This window comes from Palaemon carinicauda, chromosome 9 (assembly GCF_036898095.1).
Source record: "Palaemon carinicauda isolate YSFRI2023 chromosome 9, ASM3689809v2, whole genome shotgun sequence".
NCBI lineage: Eukaryota > Metazoa > Arthropoda > Malacostraca > Decapoda > Palaemonidae > Palaemon > Palaemon carinicauda.
In genome coordinates, this window is record NC_090733.1 from 118,162,179 (window position 1) to 118,190,085 (window position 27,907).

Here is a 27,907-nt window from a genome sequence, read left to right on the forward strand (position 1 = left end):
ATATATATATATATATTATATATATATTACATATATATATATATATATATATATATATATATATATATATATATATATATATATATATATATATATACACACAGATAAAAAGCTCTTAAAAAGAAATATGAGTTATCGAAATGTCTTATATTTGTGATATATATTTATTTCAATGTTTGTGTGATAAACAACAATGAACTGGTCATATTCTCTGTACATACTTATGAACCTAACATATACAAATGACCTTAAGAATAAAGTTAGCGATACATTTCTCTTTTTATCAAATCACAGCATGCATAGGCCAAGGAGCATAGGTATGCTAGAGTATGTGAAAGGTGTGTGGTTTACTGTGTAGTATTTTGTATTAGAATTATCTAGAAAAAGAAATATATAAAGAAATCTATGAGACATGTTACATAAATGAGAAAACGTTATGTAATTTTAGTTAGTTACTAAAACAGTACCAGCTGAACTCGGTTGAGTCCCTTGTTAGGCTGGGAGGAACGTAGAGAGTAGAGGTCCCCTTTTTTGTTTGTTTCATTTGTTGATGTCGGATACCCCCCAAAATTGGGGGAAGTGCCTTGGTATATGTATGTATGTACTAAAACATTGTGCCTCTTTCTTAAAAGATACTTGATAAACGGGCTTAGAAACTCCATGAATTGATAGCAATAGAAAGGCCTACTGGTGTTTGTAAACCAACAGGACCTCTTCGTTATTTCAACAATGTTAATTGTTTACAAATTTGTAGTGTACATTTTGTTTGCATCTTTAGGTGGAGCAGTGTGTATGTTTGTGTCTCCATTTATTTTTTGAAACGCTACCCCTCTAAATAGCAAAGCACAGAATTCGGTCATGGATATCAGCATGTCGACAGATATATAAAGCAACGCCTAAAGTGTTTAAACCAACGAAGCAACATTGTTGCTGTAGGATTTCGGACATCATATTTTGACTCCGAGTCCCGTGGGCAGAGGTTTCTTCTTCGCCGGGCAGTTGGTAGGAGGGTGGAGACTGTAAGCTGGTGGCAATTCGCGGATCTCCCCAGCATGAGCGTACGGATTCTCGCAGCAAAGCCTCGTGTGCGGGTACGTGGGCACGACGACTGGGATGAGGGACTGTCGCTTGATGTGTTTGGAGTAAGCACGTACCACGCAGCAGCAGTACGTACAGACTAGCGTGGCAAGCACGCACGCCAGGAGGTCGTACGTGCGGCGAGTGAGAGAAGCCCTGACGCCGGCCCAGATGATGGCGCCAATCACCACAACTGACAGGACCAGCCAAGGCACCAGCAGACCGCTTCTCTCCTGTAACAGAAGTAGGGGAAGGACTTACAAGGGCGTCAGTTTCATTAGATTTGTGTGGGTAATGCGGGTTAGGTGATTTCAGCAGCCTTTACTAAAGAATAAGGTAAACTTCAAATTGATAATTTGTGAACCATGGTAATTAAGGTTCTATGTCCACATTTAAAATTTATTTATATCTCTCAAAGGCTTAAAATTTCCTAAATCGTATTTTTCAATATTTTACTCCCACCTTTTCCTTAAATCTAAGCAAAATGTCTGACCAAGACCCTTTGATGATCATATTTTATAGTATCAACCACAGGTTTACTCATTATGGGCCCTTGGTACTTATCTCTTTTGGAAGGTAATTCGTGTGAAGAAGAATCGGATAAGATTGAAAATCCGATAAAAGGAAGTAGATGAGGATTTAAGATTGATGGCATGTGGATAAAAGAGGTATTTTGTGAAGTACACTAGTAAACAGAAAATTCATAAGTAATTGAACTACAAGAGAATTGGTACAGAATTTTTCTTTATCAAGGTGGCATTATCCACTCACTGTTCTAACTACTGTAGGTACTTAAAAAAAAGAGATGCATGCATTCAAATACACGCGTTCATGGAAAGAAGGTACAGTTGGACACAGGAGTCCCAGGTACACCTCGCTCCAAAGAAGTGCACCCTGTGACACTCTTACTTTGTTGCGAGTAATCAAATGGATAGCGTAAGAGATGAGAGATGACAGAGGTGGTGGGCGGGGAAAAACACAGGACCTCTCCGTGCACTGTGTGTGTGGGGCAAGGTGTATCAAGAATTCCTGTGTCCTATGTACAATAACGATGGTTCACGAATTCAGAATCAGCTCATTCACCAAACATTATTCGCGGGGCTTTGTTAAAAAGTTTCAGTGTCGAAGTGTTTACAGAAAAAAGGGATAAAGTTCCTTTCCTCATATTACCTGACATTGATCCTTAGTCCTTACCTTTACAGCTCCAACAATTAAGAGGACCGAGAATACGAAGAAGAGGAGCCACACGGACACTTGGACATACACGAAGATTCTTGCTGCAATAAAATAAAGAAAAATACATTGGTCAAATAACTAAGGATTGAACTTTTAAATTATCTAATGCTCTATGGAACTTGATATAAAACAAGGAAATAAGTGTCAAAGGTTTCTTTCTCGTTAGCAAATGGATTATAGTAGCAAACATATTTAGACTTAGGCGGCTGAATGGATATAGCGTTTACAGTCTATCCTCCAGATTTCCTATGTAGGTCTATGTGTCTTTTATATTGAGCCTAAGCCTATTGATTTAAGCTTCTAGAATTGAAAACAATTTAAAAGCTGACAATTATAAGAAAAGGCCACAAAAGCCTCCTGTTTATATCATGTTGAAGAATGTGCACAGGGGCTCTGTTGATATTTATAAGCTTTAGATTCACATCAATGAGAGCTCCAGTGGAAACTTTAGATCGCCCCCAACAAACCTGCGAGGAGTGTGGAGGCGTCGGAGAGGTCTTCGCAGGAGGGCAGTATCCCCATGAGATCCTTGGCCCTTCCTCCTCTGCAGGCAGTCACGTGTTCCTCTAACGTACCAGCAGCTGACCCGTAGCCTACCGTCAGAAGGCTACTGCAGATCTGCAATAATGATAATAATTATAATAAAAGAAATTATTTTGTTATCTCACTTCGTAAAGCTTCTGAGCATGTTTGTGCAAACACAAGCTATAGCGATGGAAAAAGTCGATATTTTTGTTATTCTATTGTCACGACTTATCTATTCCTTTGGTGCATTATATGACAACATAATTTTGTGTTTCATTCTTAGTCTTATTAATCGTCTAGTACACAGAGTTGAATTAGAATAATGATAAAAATAATATTGACGTCTTTCTTAATTCACATTTTGACATTTTAATTAACACCTAGCTTCAATTCTAGTTCACCTCCGCTCTCGCTTCCCTTTTCCTAATTTTCTGTCCAAACCCTTTCAATTTTTACGCCATTGTGTATCTACCGAGTTTTCCCCAACTGAGCACTGAATGGTCTCCAGTGTCTTAAACAAGGTAAGGCAATCTATACACACACAGGTCTCCAGGAGCAGGCCTTAAATCCTAAATTCATAATTACATTTCAATTCAAAGAGAATGCGTTTTTATTTTTTATTCCATTAATCGAATAAACTGACTATACTTTGAACGTTTTTCTAAGTGCATAAAGGTTTAACGGCCACTCATGAATGGCACAGGCAAAGGACAGTGGCAATGCCCCAGCAGGAGTGTCCTAGACTGAGGATATTACATAATTATAATCAGCGCCCAAGCCTCCTCTCCGCCCAAGCTAGGACCTGTGAAGGCCAGGCAACGGCTGTTGATGACCCAGCAGATAGTCGATAGACCTATCGGCTCCCCTTAGCTCACAAGGATGTTGAGGTTGCAGACATTAAAGTAAACTATCAAACGAACATGTCTCGAACCCCAGTCCAGTAATCGACGAACAGAGACTATAGACTATCACAATAGGGTGCATATCGTAGAAATCTTTGTCTGTCTGATTATGAGTTATCTGATATCACATATTGTGAACTGAAATCTAGTTTGTCTTTTCGAGAGGTATAATTATCTGGCGACTTATCCCCGAAGATTTTGATCTGTCGTTATTCTAAACCACGGACGTGTCTTTTTTTATATTTTACATTTTCTAATATTTTTATATCACAAGGATTCTTTCCGTCTTATTTATAAATACATTTCATGAGTCTAGTGATGATTAAAAAATTGTACTAAAGATTTTCCCAAACTTGACTACTGTTAACCTGTTTTTTTTTTTCTTTATCACATTGCATCTTTCAACTTGTATTTTTCTCTAAATACTACTTGCACCTCTTAACTCCGCGTTTGTATTTTCATCAGTTTTTTTCTTCCCGCTGATTACAGAGACTTTAACGACGCAGCTCTTATTTCAGAGTGCCAGCCTTTAATTTTACGTTTTTATGATTCCTTCTTGCCAACATTTAAACATGAAGTTCAAGGTTATGCTATTTCTTTATCAGTGAAGTTTTTTTTTTTTACTCTGCTCAATATGCTAAGTAAATAATATTTTTTTCCTACAACATATTCAAAATCAGGTTGTTGATTAAATCAAGCGAGAGACCATCGTTACTCCATCGTGTTTTATATTTTAAATCCTTCTTTAAAATACTCTTATGGCAATACATTCACGATAATTATAATTATATTCGGATTGGTTATGTCTTAATTTCAGCGCTAATTAGTACAATCTAAATTTAGGACACTCCATCTTTTTTTGTAACTATTGTCATAATTACGTTTAAAAAAGTATAGTTTTCAGTTTCATAATTGCACGTTTCATAAAAGCCTCGTTTCTTGGCGAGCGAAATCATTGATTTTTTTTATTCAAGTTTATTTCATCATATTTTTTTATAATATTGTTTTGTTAACTCCATTATTTTATGGACGATAGTCCAAATGAGTATTAAACGACCCCCCCCCCCTCTCTCTCTCTCTCTCTCTCTCTCTCTCTCTCTCTGATTACGTTGGGTGTCATCAAGATAAGAATTCGAATTCCAAAATCCAAGGATTCTTTTAAACAATATCTTGCGTATAAAAGTTTCGAAACAGATTATACAAGTATTTAAGTAAAACTGTAGGCTACTACCAATTAACATAGTTGCTCAATTTGTTCCGAAACATTCGTTCGTAAGCAGTTGTTGAAAATGTTTCTTTCTTTGATAAAAATTTATGAAATAAAGTTAATTGCATTGACAATCTAAACTATATTTGTTAACTTTTCAATACAATAAGAAAATGTACAGGTCCCTTGTATTTTTTTCATTCTTAAAAATGATTCCTTAGTACTGAGCCTTTTGTATTCATGATAAGCGCAACAAATAACGATAAGAAAATTACGGGTGAGGAGTCGGAATATAAAACCTTCAATATCGATTCAGAGTCTTCAAAAGTTGATATTTGGTGGATGTTAGACATATCGAGTTACAATAATTTTCCGTGGAATCAAGGTAATGATTTTCATTACAAAGGGTAATGAAATATGGCAACGCTGTAATGAGTAGCGGTTTCCATATTTCAGTGGTAAGGTAGTCTGCAGCCGGCTAAGGTATGGTGATGTTCACTGAAGTCTCATGGGAATAACTACAGCAATATTAAAATCATGCATTTTAACAATTACTAGTTGTGGAAAGAAGAAAAGACTTATGAGAACAAATAATGGCTAGAAGAAAACATGGTTAAGGGACATGATAGTGAGAGTCAACAATGTGCAGAAGAAAGCGTGGTTAATTAAGGAACATGGTAGTGAGAGCCACCGTAGGAAAGAAGGCTCTTGCTGTTTAACAAGGTTAGGTAACTTCCTAGTAGATTATGACGTGTGAGTTTGGTAATAGCAGAAATGATTTCTAAACGCATTCTACATACTTTAAAGTATTCTAAACGCATTCTACATATTTTGAAGTATAAAACACTTTCAAGTGCTTGTGATAACATGTCTGGAGTCATGAAGCTGAATACGGTGCCCACGATCATAGTCAAAATTTCATAGAAAATATGGTGTGTCATGCCAGCGTTGCACTGAAAAAACTGAAGTAGTTAATCGTTATAAAATGTAACTGTAAAGATGCCTTCCCTTACTGGTATAACACACCATGCATATTGCATGGTACTACGTCCTTTGAAAACGAATGTTGCCGGTAGGCGTACATAAAAGGTATTTGTTTTATTGGCAAATTTTAGTACAAGAACGCTGAATACATCTCTGATATTTACACAGGCAAAAGCTCGAGTCATTCAATATTTCCCATAACGAATAATAAAATGGGTTTTGGAGGTTTAGTAGAAAATATGGCGATGGTATCTACTGGGTGAGCCCGCAAATACACCCCAGAACTGAATACACCAGTGGGTGACTTTTAATGGTACACTTTTTACTAATTACGTTAAATTTAACAAAATACTGATAATGAAGTGATTTGAGTCATTTTCCGTAAGTTGAGTTGTCTCCAAGTTCTTAACGCTCATCGACGCAAAGTTTGCAAGATTATGGACATGAATTGATATATTCCGAAGGATTGAGGTTTAACCTGCAGTGAATTGCAAGTTTAACTATGGCTACTACTTTGGAGTATTATTCAATGCAGTCTGCAGGATTCCGTAATGAACTACGACTACTAATCTAAATTATTGCAGACTAGACTAGCTTACAGACAATACTGTAGTCCCTGAGATGTAATAGGCCTACTCCTGTGAACACTCGGTGAGACTACAAACTGGACTACAGCTAATACTCCTTAAGATTACAGGCTGGACTAATGCTAAAACTTCATAAGATTGACTGTACACAGAGGACTACTTCTATTGTTATTAAAATGAAGGAGATTAACATCATTAACCAGCCCAGAGTCAAACTTGGCTCATACAGAGCTGGTTCGAATAAATTAAATTATGGAGGGAAAATATATATTATATCTAAATGATAAATAAATTAGAGATAGAATTCAAGATGATTAAGAATTAATGATAACTGTTAAACCTATGCTTCTTAAAAACGTTGACATTTGAAAAGCCGAGAAATCGGAATCCGATAAAATGTCAACCTTTTCTTGTCAAACCACTTATACACATCTATAAAAATATATATATTGGCAAAAACTATGTCGTATGCATAAAATAGTGTCACACTCACCACGCGTTGGAATTATTTCTTGAGATCTGCACATTAAAAATCTAAGACTGACGCCAGACTAGTACTACTGCTAACACTTCGGACTAGATTAGACTGCTGATAATCCTGAGGGTTATAAACTGGATTACGTTTTGGCTCCGGAAGATTACTGACTGGACTACAATGCTTAACGTTAGAGGTTACAGAATTAATGCTGCTAACTTGCAAAGGACTACGAACTGGATTTAAAGCTAATCTATGGAGGACAGCCGTCGCTTTTCCCGGCTGAGGGTGAGTGTTCAAAGTGCTTCAGTTTATGAATAGAAATCTAGTTCGCCATTTCGAGAAGTTTAGTCATTTTTTGTCTTAAACCGACTGTGCTTATTTGTTGATATAAAAGCAAGGAATTATCCCTTTTATTTTACATTTTTTAACATTTTTATATCACATGTTTACAAAATTAGGTTTTAGGTGTTAGCCTACGTATGATATGATTATGATAATTTTTATTATTGATTCCCATACATGGTTCATGATTGTTTATATAATTCATTGAGGAAAACAATGAAATAGTTATTATTATGGAAATGTGGTTTTGAACGATAATCTATTAAAACCATTTTTCAGTAGCAGCATTACTGTTTCTAACTTTTCGTTTTCAAACCGTCTCGTGTGTTTTTAAACAATTGTTGTAAAACGTATATACGTTTCGAGAGGTAATTTAGATCCATTTTCAAACTAAAACTTTATAGAAGTATAAAATTTTGATCTAAATATGATTTTCAATGACTTTAATTTGCGAACCGTGATTTTAGACCGGTCTTCGAAGTAAATCGTGTTTATCTTTTTTTTTTTTTTCGAAAATATTTTCGAGCAAATATTTTACATTTGAATAGAGCAATAAACATTTGATCTTTTTATTTTTTATTTCTAAGCATCTCTGAAATATAGAATTTGTCACTTGTTAGCACGAATAAAGTAATTTTAGGGCATTTATTATCTGGGGATACATTGTGTTTCGGTAAGTAGCAGATATGAAATCTATGGAAGGTAGTCTAGGCTGAGATTAAAGAAAAATACCCAAATTATACCTTTTTTTCTTTCTTTGCGAGAAGTATTGCAAGAATATGTTCTTTTCCATTCCTTTCTACTATTAAAAACGAATTAACTTCCAAGAAGAAATGAGAAAGAATTAGGCTGATATAGAAAATGGCATGCCAAGAAGGGAGACACTCAAAATTTAAGATATTTTCTCTACATAGAAACTTCCTAGGGATTTCTTGAGGAAATCTGATCTTATTTCAATGTATAGTATTCTGGAACACCAATTCCACTTGGAATAGTCTCTGAAAAACCTACTTAGTCTACGCTAGATGATAAATTACGCCAGTTACACTTTTGGAATAAAAAATCAGCTTTAACTGCTCATAAAGACTTCGTTTTTTTTTTTTCATTTTACTTTTGATTTTATTCTTTTATTTTACCTTTTAATTTTATCGTCCTACTTTTTAGAATTTTTATCATTTACTTTTTATTTTTACTTTGATTCTACTTTATCTTTTTCATTTTACCATTTTATATTTTCCATCCATTAGTTGAATTGTTCAATCTACTTTTGAAATATTTTCCCCTTCTACTTTTGAAGCGTTTTCACATTTTACTTTTGAAATATTTTTACTTTTGAAATTTTTAATTTTCCTTTTAAATGTTTTTCATTCAATTTTATTTTCATATGAATGAAAATAAAAATGAATAAAAAAAAACCATTTAAAAGAAAATTGGAAAATGTCAAAAGTAAAAATATTTTAAAAAGTAAAGAGTGAAAACGCTTCAAAAGTAGAAAGGGAAAACATTTCAAAAGTTGAATGAACAGTTTATGTTACAACTTGATAATTCTTTTTATTCTACTTTTTTTTTCTTATTAAGAAAAATCAACCATTATCTCAAAACTGTCTAAATCAGATATCATGTTCACCCACTCATTATCTACTTTAACAAATTTGCAAATGGTGGCTTTTATCTCATCAACTCATGCAAACATTTTGTATCCATTTTCATAAAATCATGAAAATATATATTTTTTTTTCTATCCCCAGTCACTATCAACTTGTACAAACATCACAAATTTCCCCATCCATCAATCTCTATCTTTTATGCTTTGAGTTAATTTCTTTCTCCATTTCATACTTGTCACAGAAGCCGTCGAGGAAGTCAATAAATTATTATTATTATTATTATTATTATTATTATTATTATTATTATTATTATTATTATTATTATTATTATTATTATTATTATTACTTGCTATAGCAGGATGCTATAAACCCAATGGCTCCTACAGGGAAAAATAGCCCAGTGGGGCAAGGAAACAAGGAAACAAATAAACTACTAAAGTAATGAAAAAACAAAATGAAATATTTTAAGAACAGTAACATTATTAAATTGGATCTTTCATCTATAAACTATAAAAACTTAAAAAAAAAAAAACAAGAGAAAGGGAAATAAGATAGAATAATGTTGTCGAGTGTACCCTCAAGGAAGAGAACTCTAATCCACCTTAATAAATTCGCCTTAAATCCACTTTGAATTGTATGGCTTCATTCACGATGAATGAATCAGTTTTAATTGAATATAATCTATATCATAGGTTCCCTTCTATCTCGCCCATACATTAAGATTCGAAGTGCCTCCATAGGAGCCTCTTTGTTCCTCCTTAGTCTTACATATCCCACGCGAGGAATTTTCCTTTTATTCTCTCTCGTCTTCCACAAATATCTCAAAAAACGTTTATTTTTTTTATTTCTCTCGGATTCAGGACTTCGATAGATAGTCATGTTGATGAAGATGGGTACTTAGCCTACTTGCTCAGAGGAAACAATAGGCGGCTAGGCCTATTGTGGACCTCTAGTCAATCAAAAAAAAAATTCTCGATTACCAAGAATGAACAATAATAAGACGAGGGTATTTAGAGAGAGAGAGAGAGAGAGAGAGAGAGAGAGAGAGAGAGAGAGAGAGAGAGAGAGATTAAAAACTGAACACAGTTGCCCTCGGTCAACTGAAGTGCCACTTGATGCTTAAGAGTTTGGCGCTCACTGCCAGGTTGATCTCGTTCATTTAGTGAACTCTCTCTCTCTCTCTCTCTCTCTCTCTCTCTCTCTCTCTCTCTCTCTCTCTCGTTTTTTCATCCTTTCCCCTGACATGAGGTATTTCCTCCGTCTAATGGACGAAATGAATTAAGAAGCCTTTCTGTACTATAATGGAACCCTTTCGAATCCCCTTATCAAAAGCTGTGACGTTTCGACTTTATGAGTGTTGGTTAATGCGGTGAATATCTGAGTAATATTCTGTTTGGTTTTACTTTCTTCTTCTTCTTCTTCTTCTTCTTCTTCTTCTTCTTCTTCTTCTTTTGGGAAATCTAGAGACAAAGATGACTATGATGGCTATAACTATTATGGAAGAATTTTGAAAATTACTTCAAACAATAGTTACATCACTTTACAAAGATAAGAATAGTAGTGATATCAATTATGGTAAACATAAAACTGATATCAATATTTATTATCACTAGTATCTTGATGATAATAATAACTTCTATTATTATAATGACAATGGAATTGAATGCACGTATCACAGCCGTATTAACTTAACGCTGAAGATGCCATCCTTCTCGATTAATCATGGTGGTATTCAATCAAGCAGTTGTCTCTTGTCACTAGCAAAAGAGGAGTGTGGAGGGGAGGGGTGGGCCTTCCCCTTCATTAAATGGAGCCGAGGGTAGGGGGGTGGACCGAGGAGGACTTCCTCGAGGGCCACATGCGGTGGAGGCTTAGGTAATGGTTCCTGAACAAACATCCTCCTTGATCAGTTGGTCGTGATGTCATGCTTTCAAGAATGCAGTTGCTTCCAAGTTATTTCTCGACGAAGTTAAAGGACAATAATTCTGTTCTTGTGCAATTGAGTTATTGCTCGGCGAGAGATTTATGAACATAGACTGGCGTCACAATGATAGGGGTCTCTGTCGCTTATTTCCTACTTGAAAACTCTTAACATCTTCCTCAAAGTCACGTAGCCTAGCTCTAGTTGAACCAATGCGTCTACGGAAATTCTATTTAGTGTGAATGATTTTAGTTCATCAGGCCAAAATGAGTCTGGTTCCATAGTCTCATTTGGTTTATCTGTTGTTTATTTTTATTTATCTTGATTTATTTTCTTCAGTATTTCTTTCTCTTAATGAACTGCTTTCCATATTAAAGCCGTCCGTTCGTTCAGATTGCTCGGCATTTACAGTCGAGCAGGGCTCTTGGCACAAGGCACTTGCCCCCAGCATTAGAGCCTTTTGGTTTCTAGCGTCCTGCTTATTAAAATACGGTTGCGGCTTGGCTAAGGATGATAAAGATACTAATGATGATAATAATTGTAATTATGATATCGCTGAAGGGTATGACTGTATCAATGGCATTGGTCTTGTCCTTTTTTCTCTATTTTTATAAGTGGGTTTTCTGTCTGTGGCTGTACTAATACAAGTTGACAGGCAAGTTTGGTGATCTGGAACTTCTTGATAATGTTGTAGGTTGCAAACATTTCAATCCTAGAATATGATTAACTCTTCTGTTCCCATGTCTTGTACTTCTAGTATTTCCTATGAGCCGTGAACTTAAGCCTAAGGATTTACATTATCCGATTTTTTAAACACGGTGTCAAATTTACTTCAAGATCTACTCTTGGGGATTGGTCGGTAAACGGAAAGGAAGGAGCCTTTCCTTGTTCCCCTTTCACTACCAAATTCACCAAACACGCAACAGATAGATGACGTCATCATTCAAGGTCTCATTTAATTGCCCTGGTTGATTATCATGACATGTATTGAGTTAGTTGTTATGTGATGGAGTGTTTTAGCCCAAGACGAATTCTTGATGAGAAAATGTATCGATGTCAGTGGAATGGGAATTTTCAGGAAATGTTTAGTGAACTTTGAGAGCCTCGTAGCAATATCAAGCAACCTTATACTGTAATAGCAAACATATGTCAGAGAAGATTAAATCTGTGGGGGTGCGTAAGTAATTGCCTTTGCGTATTCACGTATTATTCAGCTTTATTATCGATATGTTCATAATACTTTATTATCTTTATTGAAGAACCAGGGACTGAAATTATTATTATTATTATTATTATTATTATTATTATTATTATTATTATTATTATTGTTGTTTATGATATGAATGCATTATATCTATAACGCCCCAGTAAAAAATATCAATAACTTGACGCACAAGCTAAGAGTAGATTTCCGTAGGAAGTAAGAATTAAAGAAATGTGAGCCAGGAAGGGTAAACATACTGAAGTATAAAAGTTGGACAAAAAACAAACAAATAAGCACTTGTCTAGATAAAAAAAGGTTGTGAGAAGCACTTTTAAGGAAATGAATGAAAAAGGAAAAGGCATTTCAAAGTAGCTCTTAAGGAGCCTACCTTCGCCCTTGGACCATCGACGTCCTTCAGAAAGAAAGTGATCCTGAAAGGAACTCTGATATTGCCAAGAGGAAAAGTAGTGTGGCTCAAGGGTTCAGCCTCAGATCCTTGAGTGTGTTTGATAAGCAGGTTTTTATAATGTTTTAGAGAGAGAGAGAGAGAGAGAGAGAGAGAGAGAGAGAGAGAGAGAGAGAGAGAGAGAGAGAGAGAGAGAGAGAGAGAGAAATTCAAATTGTTGGAATAAAAAGAAATAATATTTTCGACTGCAGCATATGTTCTTCTTCTTCTTCTTCTTCTTCTTCTTCTTCTTCTTCTTCTTCTTCTTCTTGTGGTATCCTATTGGAACCGTGTCTGCCTAGCGATCTGCCGGACTGGGGTTCAAGCGCGATAGCTTCTAATATTGTCTACAACTCACTATCCTTGTGAGCAAAGGATGGAGGTTCTAGGGGATGCGATAGGTTTACCTGCTGAGTTATTAGCAGCCATTAACTGGCTGTCCCTGGACCTAGCTTTGGTGGAGAGGGGCTAAGAAGCTGATTATATGTATATAAGGTCATTCTCTAGGGCATTGTCCGGCTAGGGCTTTGCCCCTGTTCCTTGCCTCTGCCATTCCTGAGCGACCTTTAAACCTTCTTCCTTGGTGCCTCTAGAAGCTGTTAACCATCAGGATCCTTGCAAGATTTTTTTTTTGGGGGGATGAAGTTGCTGCACCCCACAGTAGGTGTTACTACACTCGGACAGACTATTATATCTTATTTCTCTTCCTCTTGTTTTCTGTTTTTTTTTATAGTTTATATATGAAAGATCTAATTTAATGTTGTTACTGTTCTTGAAATATTCTATTTTGAATATTTATTACTTCTCATGAAGTTTGTTTATTTCCTTTCCTCACTGGGCCATTTTCCCTGTTAGAGTCCTTGGGCTTAAAGTATCTTTCTTTTCCAACTAGGGTTATAGCTTAGCTTGTAGTATACAGTATATCTGTCTATATATATATATATATATATATATATATATATATATATATATATATATATATACTGTATACTGTATATATATATACTGTATACTGTATTATATATATATATATATATATATATATATATATATATATATATATATATATATATATATATATATATATATATATATCAATTGACAACAACACATGTAGCCGTTTCTAGTTCACTGCAGAACAAAGGACTCAGACATGTCAATTCATGTCTTGGGTTTGAAAACACACACACACACACACACACACACACACACACATATATATATATATATATATATATATATATATAATATATATATATATATATATATATATATATATATATATATATATATATATATATATATATACAGTGTGCACGTGCAAAAAAGCATTACTGCGTATGTATGCGTGTTTAGATACACCTACACAGCTTATAAACCACACACACAAAATACTCCTCTGCATTTATACCAAATTAATGAACGCCCTCACGAACCCTCCTGTGGTTTAATGCATGAAAACGAGATTACTGTCACCGTTCAATATAGGATGAACTCGAAGGACAGACACACGCTCTCAAACAACCATTCTCTATTTTGCTTTATCCTTTGATGGGTCCCGCAAGGGGGATTTCTGGGTGCGTGTACCCTTTGGACTTCTCTCTCTCCCTCTCTTCCTCCCTCATCTCCCTCCCCCTCCCCCTCCCCTGTCTCTTTTCCCTCTCCTCCTCCCTCATCTCCCCTCCCTCTTTCTCCCTCTCCCCCTCCCTCATCTCCCATCCCTCTCCCTCATCCCCCCTCCCTTTCCCCTCCCTTGTCCTTCCCCCTGTCCCTCCCCCTCTCCCACCACCTTGGATTAGTTCCTGTCGTCCCCTGGGTTTAGATACTTCTCGTTCATCATTTATAATTCCGAGATAAATTTCCTTTATTTTTTTTAATATGCAAATTTACTGACATGGTGCAGTCTGTAATTTTAGTTTTCGAAATATATATTTTAACATAAATGTTAATTTTGTCCCGTTCGAGGTTGTTTGTTGCTTATAAATTACAGTATATGATTATATTGTGATTTTTTATTTTATTTTATTTTGATTAGATTATGAATGGAGAATTTATTCATTAGATTTTTGTCTTCCATTTTTTTTATCTCGTAATCTAGAAGGTACTATTTTTGATGAATAAATTTGTGGTTAAACTAAATAAAATCATAATGAAAAAAATTCCTAAATTGAACTAGAAGATTTTGATAAGTAATTTTGTGGTTAACTAGATAAAAAAAATGAAAAAAGAATTTTATTAATTATTTTTATTTTAAATTCTAAATTTGACTAAATATTTTTTGTCATTTTGTGATAAACTATATAAAAGCAAAGTATCTAGATTATATATGTTATAATAGGCCTAAATCTCAGAATGGAAATGAGACATGCTTTTCAAGTGGAATTTTAACCAAGAGGGAATTGAAAAGGATGGAAGAAAGATCTCGGAAGGATAAAGGGATAAAAAGTTGGAAGTAAAAAGTTGGATCGAGGATAAAAAGTTAAGCGGGAAGGAGTGAATAATAAAGGTAACTGAAGTCGGGTAATCTCATCAAGGCGTTTCTTCTCAACGTCCTCACGAAACTCCTGGGGCCAGGCTTGGAGGTTACATACATAAATGTGTATGTATACACATTCATATACATGCATACAAGTTCTCCTAATCCATTATCTCTTATTAACCCCTGTCAACTGTATCTTTTATGTCAACTGAGATCGGCGAGTGGTCGTCTTTTCAGGCGGACAAATCTGTTGATGATGTTATATCGTACATAGTCTGCTCTGGTCATTAGTCAATTTATTATTTGCTCATTTCTTTTGCCTTATGACACTTTATGTAGTGTTTTAGTCGTTTGGGCCTTTTAGAGCCGGAGGTAATAATTATGATAATGATGATGACGATGATGGTAATCATCATTTCATTATATTTGATAGTAATTATGATAATTATAATTATTCAAGGACGTGTTATAAGGAAATTTGGTTCAGGAATTGCCCCAGTCGCATGTAGATGAAGACATAAGGCAAGTAATTCAGCTAACTGACAAAACTAGTAGAAAATACCACAAAATCTGTTTAGAAATGTCGTTCTTATAATAATTGACCAGTATAAACAATATTCAAGAGGTAACAGGCCATTCTCAAAAATCAGTTTCAAAAAATTTTAAACTGATTTTTGAGGCTTTCTTTACTAATACTTCTTACTCATTATTCATATTTAGAAAGCGAGGAAAAATTACGTATTCAGCATTTTTCGAAATAGTGCGACTAGTGTTAGCATGTACTCGTAGGCCTAATGTTCCTCTACTGCAGCCTGGTGACTGAAAACCTTTTCAATTGTTATTTTTTGATCAGCAGGATTTTCCTAAAGGTGAATATTTTTTTTTATTCCATTTTATCCATGTAGTGGTTAAGCCCATCACGAAGAGTATTCGTGTAGCAAAGTAATGTAATGTTTTGGGGTGCTAAGAATCTCCCGGTTTATAAATACTAAGGAAAAATTGAAAATTGCTAGTTGCAATGTTAGAATCATGAATCAGATTTGGAAGTTACAGCAAGTGGAGAATGAATTTCTGATAGCTTGGCCCTAAAGAAATCTTAGACCAAGGCAATATATAAGTACACACGAATACATGTTAATGGACCGAAAAACGCAACGAAGAACATCGGGTATCACTTGCAGATCAGCTTCCTTAACAAACACGTCAAGTAATGTGTGGAATTCATACAAGGGAGATAAAATTGTTAGATCAATTATGCAGTCCAGTCACTTCCGGAATGGGGTATCTCATTTCTATTTAATGTCTTTAAAAAGAAAAAAATTCACTTTTAGTCAAAAGAAAACTCGAATATAAATAAAGTCCTTCGTGCAGATTTACGCCGGTTTGGAATAAACCTCACGGTCGTCTCGTAATCACCATAAAAAACCCTTTAAAATCACTAATAGCGGTTAACCTCGTTCCGAAGGTTCTACGTAGATGAATGATTCCTTCTGTATTTCAGTAAAAGGGGATCTTTAGCGTTGCAGTTCATCAATGCATTTCCTTTAATATGGCGATTTCGATGTAGAGATTATAAGGAGTCGATTGACGCAAGAAGGTAGACTGCTGTATAGGCGAATGATTTGATATTGACCGTTGTCAAATAATTTTATGTTTATTTTGATATCATTTATAGTCTTCATCATTTATTACGTTATTATTTCCTTTGACTATTTCTCAAGTAGTAGTTAATTTTCCAACTATTCTACACAAGCCGTCAAAAATAACAGCTAAATATTTCAATAGATATAAACACTCACAGATTCAACCCTTCCCACCCCCTCCCCGTTTCTTATCTATAACCCGGCAGTTTCGGTAATATGTGGGAGATGGTGATTTCTGAGTGTACTTCTCGGGGTACACCCTCTCCCCATGATATGACTATTTCCTCTTCCCTTAACTGAGGGGCGGGGAGATACCGAATAGTCATGTTGTATATGACAGGAAAGAATGAATATATATATATATATATATATATATATATATATATATATATATATATATATATATATATCTGTGTATATATGTGTGTATATATATAAATATATATATACATATATAATATATATATATATATATATATATATATATATATATATATATATATATATATATATATATATATATATATCAATCCAGACACGTAGCTCCTTATTATATTAGCTAGATTTCGAAGACATCTGCCAGTTATTGTATTATTAATCATTATTGGCCCACAAATTATATTTTTCCATCTTCGTTTTTGTTCATTATTCATGTATATATATATATATATATATATATATATATATATATATATATATATATATATATATTATATATATATTATATATAGGCCTATATATATGTATATATATACCTATATATATATATATATATATATATATATATATATATATTATCCTATACTTTTATCTAATGATTTCTTATATTTTCCTCACATTTTACTATATGTTTAATAGAGTATTCCGATTTATCTGCTATAAGCACATCAGAATTATATAAATTATTTTCTTTTTCTCATTGGTGTTCTCAAGTACTGGGACTAACGTGTTTGTTTATCGCTAAGATCAGCAAAGTTGTACTAGTAAAGGCCACCCTTACTAGGTTGGTTTGCTGTGAGCGATCAGTCTAAAATCTCCCACCATTACCAATCCGTGATGGCCAAAGTGGTGATGAAAACTTGCCAAACGCCAGGCATGAATAAAGACATGTCTGAGACCTTTGTCCTGCAGTGGACTGGAAACGGCTGCATCTGTTGTTGTTATATATTATAATATACAGTATACATAAATGTGTATATATATATATATATTTATATATATATATATATATATATATATATATATATATATATATATATATCGTACATATATTTACACACACGCACACACACATATACAGTATATACACACAAATATATATATACATATATATATATATGTATATATATGTGTGTGTGTTTGTGTGTGTGTATTAGATGATATCATCAGAGGTTTTCATATAATCTATAGGGCAATCAGGCATCAGAATAAACATTTAAGCATCTTCAAAACCAACAAATAATCTAAAACAGCTTTATAATGGTTAGATTCATGTTCTCTCACCATAACAATCTTAACGCTGAGTTATATCCCAAACGAATGTTTTATAACCACCAAATGGATTTCATCTTGATTTATAATCCACGAAAGAGTTATAATAACCACGGATGGCTGTTTTATAACCCCCAAATGGGTTCTTTATAACCCTCCGAAGTGTGATCAATCTCGACACTGGGAGCTTTTACTGTAGTGGTCTGTTCATCGGGAAATTAAAGCATTGAAAATAGGTCTGAGACATGTATGATGCTTTAGTATCATCTACTGTAGTCTTAGAACCTTCCTAGTGAAGTTTGAAGTGAAAGCGTTATAAACAAATGGTTTTATTAGACTTTATTCGTAAAGTCCAAGTAAAAGTACTTTATCATCATCATCATCTCCCTTTCACGCCTATTGACGCATAGGGCCTCGGTTAGATTTAGCCAGTCGTCTGTATCTTGAGCTTTTAATTAAATACTTCGCCATTCATCGTTTCCTATTTCATGTTTCATAGTTCTCAGCCATGTAGGCCTAGGTATCCAACTCTTCCAGTGCCTTGTGGAGCCCAATTGAAAGTTTGGTGAACTAATCTCTCTTGGGGAGTGCTTAAGTACTTAAGCAAGGAAATTTAAGGAGAATTTATCTTGAATTTTTTAAGTTTGAGATAAAAAATAGAAGAAACTGTTGGAGTTTGAATCTACTGCATTAAAATACAAAAAAAAAAAAAATGGAATATTGAAATTTTAATGTGAGTTTTGAGGATAAGAATCCAAATGTAAAACGGAATTGTTTGATGACATCCGATGTTGAAAATCATGAGCCAAAAGAGAAGTTACCGTATAGTTCATAGCATTGTGGAAAGCCTTTTTAGTAGCTGATTATAAAGACAGCTGAATATGGTTCAGAAATATTCAACAACCTGTACAGGCCTGCTGAGGTGGGTGGCGGTTCACGATGAGGCATGAGAAGAAAGGGATTGAGTGGTTTATGTCTCTATGGGTAGACAAGGCGGTGCTGTTTTGGTATGCGATCCCATTTATGGTGTGATCTCGGAAATTATTCTTTTGCTTTGGTATGCGAACTCAATATTTTTAATAGGTGAAAAAATAAAACAAGACTAATAGAAAAGCTGATGGTTCTTGCTTCGCTGTGCGTTCGCTTCGCTCGTGAAAAAATAAAAACATCAAGCTCCGTATGTACTGGCAAGCGGTAATGTTGAGCTGCGCACGCTAACATCAATGATTGATTATTATTTCTTAGATAATTATTCCCGGGATATATATATTGTTTTTAGAAAATATAATTGTTCATGCTTTGCTTTGAAATGAAGTGAGATTGCTACTATCAAGCGAGATCGCATACCAAAGCAAAAGCACGACTTTGAAATCGCATACTAAAACAGCACCGACAAGGCTTATTGAAATTCGAATTCTGAAACCCACGAGTGACGTATAATCCTGAATAACTGGGTTGACTACGAATTATCAATCTTCTGAAAAATTTAGAAATTTATAGATTTTTTATTTGGGTAATGGATTCCAAAGTTTTTTTTCTTTACTACCATCTAAAATATATTCTCAGAATTACGTTCATCAGTATCATGCAATGTTCAAGTCATTTCAAATACCTTACTCTACAGACCTCTCTTGTTCAAGATTCCTGGCACCTAAAAGCTTAATTCGGTGCAGAGAATAATCAAATGGACAAGAAATAGTCCGAAGGAGGATTACCAAGAAACACAACTCGACTCTAAATTGAAAGTATAAAGGAGATCCTGAATGATGGAGTCCCTCATTGAAATCGCGCAGACGACGATAATCCAGCTCTTTTAGATAAAATGTCTCGAGAGCATCGAGGCTGTCCAAGAAGATTAGTATTCCCAATGACAAGGAATGAAACTGAAGAAGAAGAAGAAGAAGAAGAAGAAGAAGAAGAAGAAGAAGAGGGAAAGTGGCACGGTATAATGGATGTTTATAAATAGCTCTCAGTCATGGCGTGATGGCTAATCTCGATTCATCTGCATCTATTGAATAGATTGAGTGGCCGGAGGGGCGAATGCTGCTTTGCCTAGCTTTCGTCTCTCCCTTGTCATTATTATCTTGTCGTCTCTCCCTGATCATTATTTCCTTGTCGGTTCTCCCTTGTCATTATTATCTTGTCGTCTCTCCCTGATCATTATTTCCTTGTCGGTTCTCCCTTGTCATTATTATCTTGTCGTCTCTCCCTTGTCATTATTATCTTGTCGTCTCTCCCTTATTATTATTTCCTTGTCGGTTCTCCCTTGTCATTATTATCTTGTCGTCTCACCCTTGTCATTATTATCTTGTCGTCTCTCCCTTATTATTATTTCCTTGTCGGTTCTCCCTTGTCATTATTATCTTGTCGTCTCACCCTTGTCATTATTATCTTGTCGTCTCTCCCTTATCATTATTTCCTTGTCGGTTCTTCCTTGTCATTATTATCTCGTCGTCTCTCACTTGTCGTCTCTCACTTGTCGTCTCTCCCTTGTCATTATTATCATGTCGTCTGTCCCTTGTCATTATTATCTTGTCATCTTTCCCTTATCATTATTTCCTTGTCGGTTCTCCTTTTCATTATTAGCTTGTCGTCTCTCACTTGTCGTCTCTCCCTTGTCATTATTATCTTGTCGTCTGTCCCTGGTCATTATTATTTTGTCGTCTGTTCCCTGTCGTCTCTCCCTTATTATTATCTTATCGTCTCTCCCTTGTCATTATTATCTTGTCGGCTCTCCCTTGTCATTTTCATCTTTTCTCTTCCTTGTCATTATTTCCCTGTTTACTTGGTGCTACAAAGTCCTCTCCTCGTTTTCACCGAATATGTTCAGAATAAGGATGTTCCTGTAATCTCATTTGCTTGGTTCGGAAAATTCCTTATTCCATTTTTTTAATTGATGATAAAATGTGGCTGAGATGTGTATTTGTTTCTACATCTGTTATCCAAGAAAATAACCAGTTATCATTGTTATTACTCTCATTGTTATGCTCAGAATGAGGCTGTTTCTATATCCTTGTTCACTTGGCTTGAAAAGGATCGTATTTTCCCCCTTCGTTTTAATGTGTTCAGAACAATGCTGTCTGCCATATTCGTATTTGTTCTTGCCTCAGTATTAAAATACTTATTTTCCCTTTTATAATCCATTTCAATTCAAACAAAGATACCAGTTCATTTATTTATTCTCTTTGCAGGAGGAGAAATGATATAAATGTTAACAAAACATAAAACAAGATTTTGTGGATTACATAATTGCCATAAACTGAAATTTTACTTCTTCTGGGTGTCCTAAAGGTCGAGTATTCTGTTAATGAGCAGTTCTACGGTGCGAGTATTATTATTATTATTATTATTATTATTATTATTATTATTATTATTATTATCGCTTGCTAAGCTACAACCCTAGTTGGAAAAGCAGGGTGTTATAAGCCCAAAGGCTCCAACAGGGAAAATAGCCCAGTGAGGAAAGGAAACAAGGAAAAATAAAATATTTTAAGAACAGCAACAATACCTAAACGAATTATTTCTATATACACAAGAAAAAACTTTAACAAAAAAGAGGAAGAGAAATTAGATAGAATAGAGTGCCCGATTGTACCCTGAAGCATACATTAGGTGATAAATTCATCACGAAGCGTTACTATGTTACTCCCCTCGGTAACAGAGTAGCTGACATCCACGTCTGCATAAAAAAATGACAATCACACCTTTTATTTTTAGCTCTTAATATCACAACACAAAGAAATGGTAGTGCCTCTATCAATAGTATCCTTCTCAGAGGATATTTCTGAATACAAATCAAGTGAAACTTAGAAAAAAACATTTGTATTTCATGCGCATTATGTTGTAACATGATCTTTTAAATAATATTCGGTATTTTAAGCAAGAAATGTTGCACATTGCAAAGACCTAAGCACAACAGTTGCCAGTGACCAAGGAACGCGGATGCAATGAAATTGAGATGGTTCTACGTACACATCAGTGCACACATCTTAATGGCAGCAGAACATCAGCGTTGAATTACGTTTAATTGTCTGTTAAACTTCTGCTGAGAAAGTTGGGTGAAGTTTGCTTGATATTTCGAGGAAATCATTAGGATTTTTCTCTTCATTAGCGTTTATTTTTAGTCCTGCTCTGGGCCTTCCCTCGGTTCATCTGGCGGCTTACTTTGATATGTCAATTATAGTTTATTAGTTTCGTGAACAAGAAATGCCTCTTTCGTAGCTATTTTTAGATTTTTTTTTTTCTAATTATTGCATCTTTTGAGTTTTATGTACTTAGAGGTCCCTTATATTTTTTTTCTATTTTTATTTTTTTGCATCATGGTTTCAGGAATTAATTTTTGTCCATCCACGTATTAAAAGGTTTAAAGGTATAAATGGTCGCTCATGAATGGCAGAGGCAAGGGACAGTGACATTGCCCTAGCAATCAGGACAATGCCCTAGAGACTGACCATATATTATATGATCAGCGCCCAAGCGTCCTCTCCACCCAAGCTAGGACCAGGGAGGGCCAGGCAGTGGCTACAGATGACTCAGCACATAGACCTATAGGCTCCCCCAAACCCCCCAACCTTAGCTCACAAGGATGGTAAGGTTGCAGACACTAATGGCACTTACGAGTCTGGGCGGGACTTGAACCTCCGTCGGGCAAACACCAGACAGAGACGTTACCAATCAGGCCACAGGAAGCGGCGTTTTTTTCTGTAGCTCTGGTAGGTCTCTTTAACTTCTATAGTGTTATATTTTTATCGAGCTCTAATTTAAAACAAACTTTGATATATTAATATACTAAATCGCAAATAGTCTTCCATATAATTTACTCTACCTTGTAGATAATTTGCACCCAAAAGGAAGTTACTGTCATGCTACTTCGAAATTTAAAGATCATGCGTTCGAATCCTGGTCTGGTAAATCTTTTTGAGTATAAGTTAATTTAAAAGTAAGTGGAAATAGACTTTAAGAAGAGTATTTTGTGTCTTGATATTTGAAAAGACTAAACTGTCACGTCTAAAAGTAATTGCTTACTATTCTGCTCGGATATTTTTTTCCCGTGATTTACTTTTGCTCGTAGTTTGGATCCGATTGAATTTATGAATTGGGGCTAGATAGACCAGCATTGGGGCCTGTGAGGCCATTCAGTGACCATGTTCACCTAGGATTAAACCATAGAAATACCCTATAATTTAAAAGTTAGAAGAGGTTGAACATCAAGCTAGAAGAAAGGATGCAAATAGAAGGATATAAATTAAATGCAGCTAAGTGTAGAAGAAACTCTGCAAAGACCCTTGATTGATTGATTGATTTGTAGTTTTGTGGCATCCTGACATCGAAGCAAAGACCCGTAAGTAACGCCTACAGTACACCACGTGATGTACACTGACGATATTCCATTACGGGATCGCGTTACTTGAGAAATAATAAAAAAGTAATCGGAAATGAATATGTCCTTAATAATGAAATGCGACCGAATCTTATATCAAGAAAAATAGAGGACAATATGTGGGTATCAAGATAGTTCATAAGAATAAATGTGAGAAAATACCGTTTTTTTTTTTTTTTTTTTTTAAATAGATGTTTCATAAAATAATGTACAGAAGTAGTGGAGAGTTGTTGGGTTATATGTTCTAGGCTTCCATTTTAGGATATAACCTATCTAGGATAAAATTAGATTGTAGAAAAAAAGTAAAAGAGAGATAAATAACTAAATAAGTTGATGGAAAATAAATGATTGGTTGATCAGATAACAAATAAGACCTATATTTTATATTGATTGTTCATTAATTCTCATGTAATTTAATTATTTACTTATTCCTTTTCCCCACTGTGCTATTTATCCCTATTGGAACCCTTAAGATTATAGCATTCTGGTTTTCCAGCTAGGGTTGTAGCTTACCTAGTAATAATAATAATAATAATAATAATAATAATAATAATTATTATTATTTTCTTTATGAGTCTTTCGACTAGGTGGTATTTATAGTGTAGGGTTCCGGGTTGCAGCCTGCCTCCTTAGGAGTCCATCACTTTTCTTATTAAAAAAATATATAATAATAATAATAATAATAATAATAATAATAATAATAATAATAATAATGATTTTAGTCTATCTTACCATGCTGAGTACCCCAATGGCGACAACGCCTTTCTGAAGACTGACGCAACATCCACAACAACGCTGCATTTTCGATCCACCTGGAAGAGAAGTCTGGAATTAGATCTGGAAATGGAGGGGTGGGTCATAAAATAATAAAAAAAAAAATAGATCAGTAATTTTAACATGTAACATCACTAGTGTTTAGAAAATAAAGAATAAAAGATATGCAGTTTCGATCCGGTTGAAAGGAAGTTCAGAGTTTGACAGAGTTTTGGAACTTTATAGACATCGGTCGATTTTCCGAAGACATTCTTTTTTTTTGTTTTATCTGTTGGGAAATAGGATTTGGAATATCCTATTTTACCAATTTAAAGCAACAATACATACGGTACTTGCATATCCTGCAATGCACTGTTAAGGATTTGCCGTAAAAAAAAAAACAGTAAAAACCTTGGAATATCAGTTTTAAAAACCGATATATTAACGTAAAGGAGTGATATTATGGTCACCAACCCGTAAAATATAACAAAGAATGGTAAAATTACGGTCGCCTATATATTACTGTAATACAGCAGAGAACAGTATAATTTTACTGAGAATTTCCGATTAGAATTAGTCTTTTTTTTTTCTTTTTTTTTATGTGGTGGTGGAAGGTTACTGCAGGAAACTAGGTCCAGTAAACTAGTTAAGTGTTTACGATACATTATGCAACGCAAGGATCTAGATAGATTTACTAAGTAATCATGTATCGTTCAATCGAAATTTCAATGCGTCAATGGTTAAAATAAATGCCTAACATAACAAGTGATATTCTATTAAATAATGCTCCTAGTAGAAAGGAGTCCATATGATAAAAAAACAATAATTAACAAGAGAAAATTTGTCGTGAAACTGCTCAGCGACGAAAACATTTTTGTTAATGTAGAAAATAACAAAGGAACCGTTATAAGAAAATCATTAAAATGGAAAATCGTAAACAAAAAAGCTAATTATTCCCTAATTAAATTAATTAGAAAAATAAAATTACCGGAAAATCACATCGAACCTGCTCCTTACAATGAGACAAGAAGACTGGAGAAATCCCATGGTTTGGTAAATCCTGAGTTATTGTAATCTCCATCTCTCATTGAAATGACACTTGGAAGAGGCCTATCTTGCCCTGAATCTCTTTGGATTTAGATAAATGGTGAGACTTAAGCGGGGTTTACACGGTCGAACGGTTCGTCGAACCCGGTTGTCGAACCCAGTTGTCGAAGCTGCTTGTCAAATGGTTCGAAGAAGTGGAGTCAGCCACAAATGCATAAGGTTTGTGGACAATGAAGCCCCACCCACAGAAGTCCAGCGAGAACAGAATTACTTCGAACCATTCGACGAACGTTTTGGGCAACCAAATACGCCGTTCATACGTTCGAACATCACTTCAAACACTTGTCTGTTGAACCAGAGTCAATATCTATATTGACTTTGTGTTGAACTGCGTTCGACGATCTGTGCGACCGTGTAAACCAGCCTCAAGCTAATTACAACGGATAGGCCTATGATGAGGTAAACGGCCGATAAACAGACTCTCGGGTTGCGGACTTTGCCCAATAAAACCAAGGTATTTTAGTTTACGTTTTACTTTAATTGTTAAAAATTTCATAGGTTATATTCTAGTTTATTTTAAGTGTGGGTGTTGGCCTTTTGTCTTCCTTCATTAATAATGTCGAATAAATTTTTGGACTCTTCACAGCACAAGTTTTTGTCGGATGGACTAGATTTAAATAATTTAATTACTACCAGTAGTTACATTCTGTATGTTTCGTGGATATCCTTGTCATTATAATCGTTATTTTTTATTCCAATTATTCCCCCTATTAATATTATAACTGATATCAACCCACTGCATTATTATTATTATTATTATTATTAGTATTATTATTATTGTTATTATTATTATTTTCCGTCAGAATATTGTAAATTGAACAAGGTTATTTTTAATGTTATCATAGATATTACAGGTTGTCATAATTTAAAACAAGTAAATTAAGAGTTTTTCCTGCAAAATAGGACAATACACTTTGCATTGTTATATGGCACAAGAGCAACGTCACGCGCCTGCGCAAACTCACTGGGATAGGAAATTATTTCTGAATGACCATGTTACACTATAAGTTTGTTTCCATACACTGTTTCTAAAGTACATGATTCGTATCAATGGCTTTCGAAGTCACGATGGCAGAGAACTTTAAATTAACCAATCATTCAAATGTAGAGAGGGAATGAGTTTGCAATGTCTACACCTGCGTCCAAGAACACTGACATACATCCATACATACGTATATATATATATATATATATATATATATATATATATATACGTATATATGTATATATATATTTATACACATACATATATATATATACATATATATATATATATATATATGTATATATCTATATATATATATATTTATATATATGTATATATATATATATATGTATATACATATATATATATATATATATATATATATATATATATATGTGTGTGTGTGTGTATACACACACATATTTATATACTATATATATATATATATATACACACACACACACACATATATATATATATATATATATATATATATATATATATATATATATATGTGTGTGTGTGTGTGTGTGTGTATACACACACATATTTATATACTATTATATATATATATATATATATATATATATATATATATATATGTATGTATATGTATATATATATATATATATATATGTAGCAAGTTAATATAATTTACACATGTCAAATAACAGCCCCTTTTTGACCGGAAGCCAGGCAATTTACAACAGCCAATGGTGTATATCTAAGTATTCAAAATATGCATTGAAACAGCGTACATATAAAGTACAATTAATATTAATAAATGCTTGTCACTAAAAACCAGTATGCTCTCCTTACCTTCTTGAACAGTGGAATGAAAAAGAAGTTTTGTTAAGTGGACGTCCCACAGCTCGCTCTAACTTCTCTTGTCTTCCTTTTCGTCAAAGCTGGTGGTTACAGGTGGCAACACTAAGTATCATTCAACAGTGTTAATTTTCACAGATTAGTGAGCGATCTTAGAAGGCGTAATCTATTAGGCTGCTGCGTTTTCTTGCCCGTCTTGCGACCGCACCTGTAATTTGCTCTTCCTAATAAAACGCACCGCACCGAACCAGACAACTCACTCATCGCTCGATCATATCAGAAACAAAAGACAAGCAATCCATCCGAGGTTTCAGCGAATAGCGAAATCGTGTGCGAAGTTTCTTGAATCATTCACTCAGCTAGTTGTTATTGGTGTTAGCAGCACAGATCAATAAGTTTTTACTTCATATTAAACTGAAAAAACCACCGGAATGAACCACCCCGCTAACAAGAGAGACTAAGAAACGACGCGCGTCGGAATTCTTGAATCAGGTTACGAGATGACGTCTCGCGTTCAAATGAGACACCAAATGCTGACAGACTCGAGGTGGAAGTCTCAGGCTCACAGCTCTGTTCCTTATGACAGATAGTAAGTTACCTTCCTCCTCCTTCTCAACTATCTTCTTTCTCCTTCAGCTAGGCTTCGAGGGTGACGTCTTGACGGGCGGTGCAGCCTTCGTGGTACGACCGAGGGGCACAAGTTTCCGCTGGCTGGTCGAGTGGCGGAAT

The 27,907-nt window shown here is 34.6% G+C and overlaps 1 protein-coding gene across 1 annotated transcript; it reads right to left on the reverse strand.

The window, feature by feature from the left end:
- Window positions 1-137: 137 nt before the first annotated feature.
- Window positions 138-27,907, reverse strand: LOC137647096 (uncharacterized). The gene is made up of 5 exons (XM_068380320.1): window positions 27,173-27,907; window positions 24,241-24,320; window positions 2,781-2,931; window positions 2,272-2,354; window positions 138-1,310 (listed from the first exon to the last, which is right to left on the reverse strand). The coding sequence occupies exons 2-5, from the start codon at window positions 24,307-24,309 to the stop codon at window positions 948-950; spliced, it is 666 nt and encodes a 221-aa protein (XP_068236421.1). The 5' UTR covers window positions 24,310-24,320; window positions 27,173-27,907; the 3' UTR covers window positions 138-947.